This window comes from Otolemur garnettii, unplaced genomic scaffold, assembly GCF_000181295.1.
Source record: "Otolemur garnettii isolate 467f Iridium unplaced genomic scaffold, OtoGar3 scaffold00070, whole genome shotgun sequence".
Classification (NCBI taxonomy): domain Eukaryota; kingdom Metazoa; phylum Chordata; class Mammalia; order Primates; family Galagidae; genus Otolemur; species Otolemur garnettii.
Window position 1 is genome coordinate 4,728,765 of NW_003852465.1, and position 10,622 is coordinate 4,739,386.

Genomic DNA, 10,622 nt, shown 5'->3' on the forward strand with positions numbered 1-10,622 from the left:
CTCAAAAGGAATCTTGTTTCTCTCAAGACATGCCCCAATATGTCTATTAAATCAATGACAAGTAAAATCAAGTTGGTAGAAATGAAAGTTAGTATTTAAAAATTTGTTTTTAAAAGCAAAAATATGAGGTAGAGGAAAATGGTACTGAATCGAAAGCATAACCAAGTTCAACCACATACTATCTAGTTTGACCTTAAATAGGTCAATAAACCACTCAGATATATTTCTACTCTGTGAAATACAGAAAAGTGCTACCTCTACACAGAGGGGGTTTAAGGATTAAGGTGAGAGACACTGGCATAACAGATCATCAGCAGATGTTACTGAAATCAAAAGTTAAACATGGCTTTTGGTTCTTTATAACTCAAAAAACATCCAGTTGTTTTTTATCTTAATAAAAATACCTCAATTTGTTTCACCTTACTAATCCTTAGGTACTATTGCTCAGTTTCACATGCAGCCTTCATTGTAAAACTAATCCAAGGGACATGCTCAGGATGGTCTGAGATGCTTTAGAAAAACTACAAAATCCCAGGTGACTGGTCATCAGAGGCTCTAAAGTACATTAATAAAGTCCTTAAACTGAAAAAAATTAACTCATAAAATATTATTGATAAATAAAACATTATTCCATGTGAAAAAGCACTGAATATATTTTTTGGTGACTTGAAATAAATTAGTGACCCTTTTCACACAGACAAATAAATAAATAAAGATGTCTAAAATTATAGTGCCACCTACAGGCAAAGAAAATAATAATCAATGACAGCACATTTAAATAGTTTCTTTCCTTTTTTCTAATTAATACTCAACATTTAAAGAAAATTAGGATTTAGTAATTTATATAATTCATTTTATAACTACATTAATAGGATATAATTTATCATATACAACAAAATTAATTCATGTGATTCATGAATTAATTTTGTACGGATTCATGTCATTCCCAATACACATTAAAACTACAAAGGTAATTAAATTTAAAAAAAAAGATACTCACATATCCAATTTTTGCATGTTGAGAATTATTTATTGCTAAAATACATAATGACCAAACAGAAAAATTTTAGTATTTAAAAAAAAAAATACCCCATAATCTTAATAGAAGGGCATTTTCATTTCTTTTCGTTTTTCTTTCAAATTTGCATCTGCAGAAACTTATTGAACAATAACTACATACCAGGCACTTTTTAAAGCTGCATTACATATATTAACTCAGAAAATTCTCACAATGATCCATTGAGGTAGGTAATATTAACACCACTATTTTACAGATACTGAAACTGAAGCACATGAGCTTGAATAATTTGCCCATGGACACGCTGCTATACACGGCAGAGCCAGGGTAAAACTAGGTGAGTTCTCCAATTTCTGTGCTTTGAATCGTGACACTAACATGTCTGTGGTTTGTAAAAGCGGTTTTGGTGTATTACTGCATGTGTGATACATGTGTTCCTCTTTAGAGGGACATTTCTCATTTAACTAAAATATTCATTGCTATTTTTAGTTTACTTTTTTTTTATTTGCAGTTTTTGGCCAGGGCTGGGTTTGAACCCGCCACTTCCGGCATATGGGGCCAGCGCCCTACTCCTTTGAGCCATAGGCACCAACCTCAAATGGGGCTATTTTTAATAACTATATTTTTTGCCAATAAGTTGGAACATCTCATTTTATTTACTTTAGCTATTTCATGATGGACTTTGAAACTTTTTATTTTGTTACATATAAAAAGGCTACAATAGTCAAATTCTGCATTGCATGTAGCTCCTTTTCTTCTTTTGAATTTTATTCTAATATGCTCATAGCTCCCCAGTCAGACATACTAAAGTATAAAAAGTGCCACATCACAAATATACAATGTTCTATGCTGATTTTTAAATTTCATCATTATATAACATTACCAACAGTGAAAAAATGCTCAGATATTCCCAAGATGTAATAGTCACACCCTACACCGCTAAAATATAACTAATATAAAATGCTCAAGGATGAAGTGGCACCTGTGGCTCAAAAGGGTAAGGCTCCAGTCCCATATGCCGGGGGTGGTGGGTTCAAACCCAGTCCCGGTCAAAAACTGCAAAAAAGATTAAAAAATAAAAAGAATTTTTTTTTAAAAAAATGCTCAAGGATGATTTAAGATATGGCACAGTTAAATCAACAATCATTAAAATTTTCAAATGGGAAAATGTTTTCTTCCTCCAGCAACATAGAGAGTGTCTTGACTCTGTAAGTGACCCACAATCAATAATATACCCAAAGTCACTAGTAAACATCAGGCTTTAGAGTCTGAGCACAGATCTGTCTGACTCTAAAATCTGTATTTTAGATAATATATTAAAAAAATAATGAGAAGTCAAGATAGCCAATGTATGTCAAAATATAGAAATTGTATAAAAAATGTATTTCAAACTTCATCAAAGATTATCTCCTAAAAAGGTATTAACTACCCTGGAATAGTTATTCCAAATAGAGGGATGGTATTTTCCTTGTATATTGTTCTGATCAATAATTTAAAAAATAGGCAAGGATAACGATAATCATTAGCCAAATGCTTCCTCTATCTTTTTCTCCAACCATAGCTTTCACTGCAACCTTGTTTCACCACTGTTCTAAGTAAGGTGCTAGGGAATATGAAAGTAACAATACAAAGTTTTTTCCCTAAATGTTATCTGACAGTGTTATATGTTGCTAGTTGTTTAAAAAAGACTGTAACTTTTGTAACACAGAATAACAGTCACTGAAACATTATATAAAAAAAAGAAACCAGGTTTTGGAGTCAGATGGATCTTAAATTCAGACCCTGACACTTTCAAGACACATGTCCTCTGGAACATTACAGCATCAGATTCCAGCTTGTCAGGATGCTATGAAAATTAGAGGCAGTGGCAATTATGAAGCTCTTAGCCCATAGTAGATGCACGATAAGTTTTAGCTCCCATTCCTTCAAAGAGTGACATATATACCAGTATATCAAGGGCATCAGTTTTAAACATCATGCTTCATCATTTCCCGCAGACAAACTGTAGCATAACAGGAACTGTCAAGGTCAAAAGAGATCAAAAGAGATAAGGTTGCTTTACTGATGTGGGACCCTTCTGTTCCGACATCAATGTCATGACCTTCCTTTAGCTGGTATGAGAGATTATAGGGATGCTTCAAAATCTGTCTGTAGCATCCTGGAACGTTCAGTTTCAGAGTAGGCACTTTAAACTTGCATGTTGCTAGTCCATCTCTGCTAAGTGCTTCAAGATACCACTGCCCTACTTTGTTCTTTGGGTACTGAATATTATATCCAAGTACTGGAAGAACCACCTGTCGAAAAGAAGTGGGAAAATACGGGAAATGGCCTTCAGAAGATAGGTGATCACATTTTAAATTTACTTCTATACAGGACCTGGATTTGTAAGAACAGTCTCAGGATATAAACATGAACGTCAAGCTAACTAAAATCAAGAACTCACAATAATGAAGGCAACCAGTTCAAGCCAAATATCAGACTAACCACTATTCACAAAATTTAGGTACATGAGTTGGCCAAGAAAGACTTAACCTCTAAACAGTCATGCGTCGACTTTCTGCATCAAAAAAAGTAACCCCTACTGCTCAATCCCGTATCTGGGATAAGCAAACAAGCAGCTGCAAATAGAATGCAGTTTACTTTCTTAGCTGCATGTGAGTAAACTGCATTTGGGGGGATTTTCCTCCTTGGCTGGTGACTTCTATCTAGTTTTCAGAACAAAAAAAAACAAGGTAAAAAACTCACATAAGATAAAGTTCAAATTCCCTATGCTGTGTGAAAGATGCCAGGTACAAAAGGCCATGTACTATGTGAGTCCATTAAAATGAGATTCCTTGAAAGGCAAAACCAGAGTGACAGAAAACAGACCAGGGGTTGCCCAGGGCTGGGAATGGAAATGGGGGTCAACTACAAAGGGACACAGGGAATTGATGAAGGAGATGAAACTGTTTTTATATTGATTTGTGTGGGGGTCGTACAGCAATGTGTTCATCAAAATTTGTACATCTACAAACTAAAAAGAGTGAATTTGATTTAATATAAATTCTACCTTAATTCAAAAGATGTAAAAAAGGAGGCAGCCTGTGCAACCTTTTGTCTTCTGCAAACAATGTCTGTACTTAGAGCTAAGGGACAGTAATTTTAAAACAAACTTACCTGACGTATTGCATATGTATTAGCTGCCTCCTCTTCCTCAGTTACCAGATGAACCTATTTTTAAGAAACATAATGAAAATACGTATGATTCCCAAATGTCCATAGATCTGTTACATCTAATTTCATTCCTAGGCTGAATATACATATACCTATGTGAGTTTATTTCACAATTTGTTCTTGAAGGAGTAAACTACACAAAAATTAGGAGAATTCTTCCTGCTTTAACTACCAAAAACCCAAGTTGGAAACATGTGAGGCAATCCTTTCATTTTAGTCACCAGCAATCTTTTTCTAAATCGCAGAAGTTTTTATTACGCTGAATTAAAAATCGGCCTCCGTAATACCAGCCCTGCCCCACCCCACTAACTTCTGCCCCAAACAACTATCAGAACCCTCTTTGCAGGAGTGGTGCTTTTCAATATTTGTTTCATAGAGTAGCAAGTAAAAGGTATCAAATGTAGGAGAACAAAGAGAGGTATGCGATAGATTTGAGATATCACAGAATTAATAATTCTGATTTCTCCTGTCCGTGAAAGCTCAAGAAGAATGGGAGCTCTCACCTCTTCCTAAGGATAACAGTATTCTAAAATTCCTAAAGCATCCATCACAACTAGAACAAGAGCCCCTCCACAGCTGCCTCTTCTGCCTCGGTTCTCCCCAATCTGATCAGTAATATCCCTCCTGTATTTTTGTTTTACATTTGAGTTTGTTTGTTTATTAACCTCTTCTTGACTATTACCCTCAGACATGGCTAAGTCCAGATGTGGTGGTCCAGATGTGGTGTGACCAAAATGCAAGGGGAGACATACATCCGAGGAGGACGTCTACAGCCTCGTTATTTCTAGCTTTTTGTCTTTCACAGATGCACAGCACACCTCTAATACCGTGCTTTAAGTAACTTATGAAAATACTGAACAAACACAGCCCAGTATAGGACATGGTGCTGCATCTTAGGGACCTCCCTCCAAACTGACATCACACGGATACTAAGGAACGTGCTTTTCCTGTAGGGCTGCTCCCCCAACTTCTTAACTGTCTAACTCACATTTCTCTACTTTAATTATAAGAAAATGGTAAGTTACTTGAAATATACACCTGTTAGTCCAGTAATCCTATTAAAAGAGGGAATCAGAGTAGTTTCCCACATTTTTTTATTATAGATACACACTATAGACCCCATATACCATTCATTAGGAATCTGTATCTTTTCTTTTTCTTTTCATCTTACACATTTTGAGCTTCTGAGTCCTGCCTTCTCCTTTCTCAGAGCCAACTAATACATGTTCTCTCTTCTTCTACAGCTCTCAAAAGAAAAGCAGGTATAATTCTGATCACAGAACTGTCCTTGCATACGTTCTTTGGAACAAATAAAATCTTATAAAACACATGCATTTCAGAGATTGCTGCTTTATATTGTAAAAGTAATCTAAAATTCTGAATTAGAAATGTCTGACTTAATAATGTGTTGCCCAAGTAATAATTAGATCAGGGGTCCTCAAACTTTTTAAACAGGGGGCCAGCTCACTGTCCCTCAGACTGTTGGAGGGCTGGACTGCAGGCCCGGGACAAGTCAGCTGCTAAGCAGGACAGACAGCTGTGGCAAAAACACCCGGTGGGCTGAATAAATGTCCTAGGTGGGCTGCACGTGGCCCAAAGGCCGTAGTTTGAGGATGCCTGAATTAGATGGACATGTTTTCTGGAAGATGTTTAGAAAACCCTATGATTTTCATTATTTATCAAAAGGAGATCACTGACATATCTTTCCTCCTCCCATTAGGTAAAATACAACCTACTTTGTTGCTAGTTTTCTTTTCACACAGAGTTTGAGACCCTGTGTACAATTAAATGACCATTGTAGTAATACACCCTGTCTCCTACCAATCACTTCCTTATGTAAATAGTCATAAATCAGCCACTTACACAAACAGTAAAGCAGACACCTGTTGTTCTGACTGGCACCAACTTTATTCCCTCTCTTCTGTTAGCAGCACCCAAGTTTTCCAGGGGGCCATCCCCAGTTCTCAGATGTGGCTTCGGTGGGATTGTCCCAGGGAGGAGCCCTGGAATACAGGCCTTGCCAGGCTGACCCTCCAGCCATACATCTAGATGTGGTTCTGGACATGTGACCCAAGCCAGGCCATTTCTAGCCACCCACACTCGATTTCAGATTTTGTCAACATTTTTAGGAAAGAAAAGCTCTCTTTCCTATTGAGAAATAAGTCTAGAATTATAAGAAATAAGCCCAGAAAAAAATAATAAAATAATAAAAATAAATAAATAAGCCCAGAGTTGCTAATAACCATCTTACTAAAAAAGGTTTAAAACATACTGGGAATGAATCTAACATGGATGGAGAAAGCAGAAAGATGGAAAAAGACACATAAGACCACTGAAGCCCCAAGACGCAGCTGTGCCTGAATCAGTCACGGACTTTCAGTTATAAGGACGAGTAAATTCCTGTCAATTCTTCCTTAAATTACTGTTGTTTAAGGTGGGTTTCTATTACTTGAAACCAAAAAATCTTAATTCATACACATAGAACTACATGCTGTTAATATAGACAAAACTTCCTTTATGTAGAGTTAGGTCTACTGTTTACTCTTGAAAACTGGGCCACGCTGTAGCTCTTGATGCTGACAGCTTTCTATCCTCCGTGGTTTCTCCATGGAGACCAGTTGGAGTCAGGCAGCTGGGTCGTTCCAGTTCTGCTACCTGTGTGACAATGAATTTATCTTTTCTGTCATATGCATCTCAATTTTCATTTCTCAAAAATGGGGAGTTAAAAAAGAGGGTCTCTAAAATCCTTCCTGCTGTAAAATTCATTGGTCTTATGATGTTACATATAAAAGTACTACTCAAATTCTCTCACTCATTTTTAAACCTCATTTGTGAGACTAACTTAATATTAGGGAATCATTTATTTTTTGTATTACAGAATTATAAGATGAATTTCACTGCATGATTTATGGAATCCTATTTCATGAGTTAAAACCCACAGAAGTAAAAATATTCAGCCAGGGAGGAAATGAAAGGACCAACTTTTATAACATAAATTACATTACAATTCCATTATTCTAAAAGTCTCCAAGACATTGTTAAGAGGAAAAAAAGCAAGTTATAAAATCACATTCACATAAAATCACACTTGCAGAAAGGAGGCACGCATAACATTCCACGGCCTGTACATCATTCTTATACACGTAAAAATCTTTTTATGTTTCCTTTTCATATTTTAAGTTTTGAGCCTCTAAATCCCGTCTTTTCCTTTCTTTTCTTTTTTACTATTCTAATACAACAATAATCTGTTTCTGCGGACATTTATGTGAAAACAGAGAGAAAGGTTTAGAAATGCATGACAAACTGCAGAGGTTAATTCTCTGGGGGAAGACGCAGGGATCACAGTAGTGGGGTGGCAGGAATGGCACCTCATCTGTAAGGTTTCACATTTTATTTTTAAAATAGGGTCTATTTTGCACACTACTTGTATATTTTTTTTTAATGTGCTTTTGTTGTTGTTTTCAAGAGACAGACTTGCTCTGTCACCCACGCTGGAACACAGTGGCATATACAGTTTCCAACTCCTGGGCTGAAACGATGCTGTAGCCTCAGCCTTCCCAGTAGACAGGATTGCAGACATGCGCCACCATACCCAGCTAATTGATTTTTAATTGTTTGTAGAGATTAGGTCTAACTATGTTGCACAGGCCAATCTGAAATTCCTGGACTCAAGGGATCCTTCCACTTCAATCTCCCCCCCAAAAAAGTGTTCTTAAGAAAGAATCTTTACTCCTTTTGTACCTTTCACTTCCATATCACTGCCTATTTTTATTTTTCTACTTACTGGCATGTGTTAAACCTCAACTGATGGCAGAGTAGAGGCAGGAGATGAGTCAACATAAGTTAAAAATAACTAAATGTATGTTTAAATGATTCTAAAATCAGGGCTTAGGAAAACTAATGTTCCTTGATGAGGTGACTTTGTTGAGGTGACCTTGATGAGGTGACTGATGAGGAAAACTGATGAAATGATACTTACTTTACTATTTGGGAGCTGTTCATCATCAGTAAGTTCATCCAAACAAACCAGATCACCCTGCACTACCCTTGATCCATAGGTGGCAAGTCTGTAAGACGCCGCCTCATTCCAAATTCTGCTGCTATAGGCATGAATGTAGAATATGCGCATGGAGTGGGGGAAAGAGAACCACGCCTGGACACAACCCTCCTCCGTCAGGCCAAAGCGATGCAAGGACTCCAGCAACGCTCTCTCTCGAACTTTGAACTCAGGCATCAACAAAAGCGTGCTTTTGGCATCCTCTGAAATGAAGAATAAATCAGACAGTCAGCCTCTCTCATTTAAAGGCCTGTTATAAAGGCCTTTCCTATGCTCTCTAAATGAGAGGCAGTGTACAAGGATATGAAGATGATGTTCAGAACTACCAGTTAACCCACCAACACTCAAAAACAAAAAGGTCATTCATCCCCTCCTTCCATTTTTTCTGCTTTAGAACAAAAGAAAGAAAGAAAAAGAGAGAGAGAGGAGAAGAAGAGGAAGAAGAGGAGGAAGAAGAGGAGGAAGAGGAAGAAGGAAGAGGAGGAGGGGGAAGGAAGGAAGGAAGGAGGGAGGGAGGAAGGGAAGGAAGGAAGGAAGGAAAGAAGGAAGGAAGGAAGGGAGGGTGGGTTCAACATTAGTAATGGCTTGCCAGAGTTCCTTACTTCAGAACAGACATAAACTTGGAAGATATTCAGAGGACAGTCAAAACAAACTAACAAAATCCCAAGGAAATAAACCACTGACCTAGGAGAGTATAAAGATTTTTAAAGAGCTATTGTGGACATATACAGGAAATTTTCTGTGAGATTTGCAACCTTCAAGGATACTACTGGGCCTTGTAAATGAGATACATTCGAAAATGTTGATTATTGAACTCCACTGCAAAGACACTTATGCACATAGGGCCTTGGAATTGGCATTTGAAAAGATGTACCAGGTGTTTCTTATGCATGTTAAAGTTTAAGAATCATCAGTAGTCTCTAATAGATACAAATAATAAGTTGCTTTGAATTTTTCTTTATTATTAAATTATTCATAACAGAAATGTTCACACTGTGTATACATTATAGTGCACTACAAAAATATTACTCTCCTATAATTATGTATGTGTAATATAGACCAAATTAAAAATAATGGATATTTGAAAAATGACATCTTTTATTTCAGTGTAAGTGAAATTCAGCATATCCATGCATGTCTATCAAATATTTGAATGAACCTGAAGTGGTGTGGTTGCTGTTGTTATTACTTAAATATAAATAATATATATACAGTATGTGGTATGTGTCAAGTACTATTTTAAAAGTATTACTTTGACTAGCTCATCTAAACACCATAACAGACTCTGAGTAGCACGATTAGCTTCAATTTACAGGGACGGAAACTGAAACAGTGCTTTTAAATCACTTGCACAGACCGTACGTACAGTTGGGAAGTATTAAAATTGAGAGTTAACCCCACACAGTCTGACTCTGGCCACACTCATAACCCCTTTTTGTTAATGGTTCCCATCAAGAATTCTATACATATACATGCCACCAGATCTAAAGTTTTAAAAATTGACAGGCAGGGTTAATTGGCAAATAGATCAAAAATATCGTGTAAAGTCTGGAATACCACAAATAAACTTGTATCTAGCTTATATTTGAACCTCCTCCAGTTGTAATGGATTAAACCACCTCGGGCACAAGTTTAAAATGTGGAACTCTTCTCTCCTAGGAAGATTTTGGTCAAAAAAAACTGAAGAACATTCCCCTTTTCCCCTTAGCAAAGTATCTCAGGAATAGAAAAGCAAGCAAGCATCCCATTTACGCAATACTAATTTGAAACAAGTAGATGAACAACTATAGGCCCACATGAAAGAAAACCACATTTGAATTCCAGAAGGCCAATCCGGGGAGGAGGTGCAGGAAGCTCTCATCTACTGGGGACAGGGCAGGGGTCCATGGCACAGCTCCTAGGGGAGGGACTCAGCCACGACTTAGACTCTACCTTACAAATGCTGACAATGGGACCTATTCGAATGTACCCTTACATTACTCTGAAATAAAAAAGAGCAACTAAGAGACTATTTCTCTCCTCATCTCTAGCCCCAAACAAGAGTTAGAATAGCCAAGACCCCAAATACAGCCAAAAACAAAGTGCCTAGGTGATGTAATAAAATGCTTCAGGAAATAATAAATTACATCGATTACTCATCACATTGATGTCGCAGTGAATATTCCCCTGCTGATATAAAATTTATATCATGTATCTACAAGGCTATGTAGAGGATAAAGAAACTTAAATACCAGTTTGAAGAAAATGCTTCTTTGCTCTATTTACAGGATCATCCAAGTCTTCCGGTGTAAGAAATAATTTTATGGCCTTCACCTTGAAAAATCAAGCAAACGT

At 36.9% G+C, this 10,622-nt stretch overlaps 1 protein-coding gene across 1 annotated transcript in view; it reads right to left on the reverse strand.

The window, feature by feature from the left end:
• Nucleotides 1-2,368: 2,368 nt before the first annotated feature.
• PUS7L (pseudouridylate synthase 7 like) overlaps nucleotides 2,369-10,622 on the reverse strand; it is a 22,051-nt gene continuing 13,797 nt past the window's right edge. The window contains exons 6-9 of the mRNA XM_003793547.1: nucleotides 10,520-10,601; nucleotides 8,211-8,491; nucleotides 4,175-4,228; nucleotides 2,369-3,312 (exon numbers count right to left, since the gene is read on the reverse strand). Coding sequence (XP_003793595.1) covers nucleotides 2,986-3,312; nucleotides 4,175-4,228; nucleotides 8,211-8,491; nucleotides 10,520-10,601 — 744 coding nt within the window. The 3' untranslated portion in view covers nucleotides 2,369-2,985. The remainder of the gene's footprint in view (nucleotides 3,313-4,174; nucleotides 4,229-8,210; nucleotides 8,492-10,519; nucleotides 10,602-10,622) is intronic.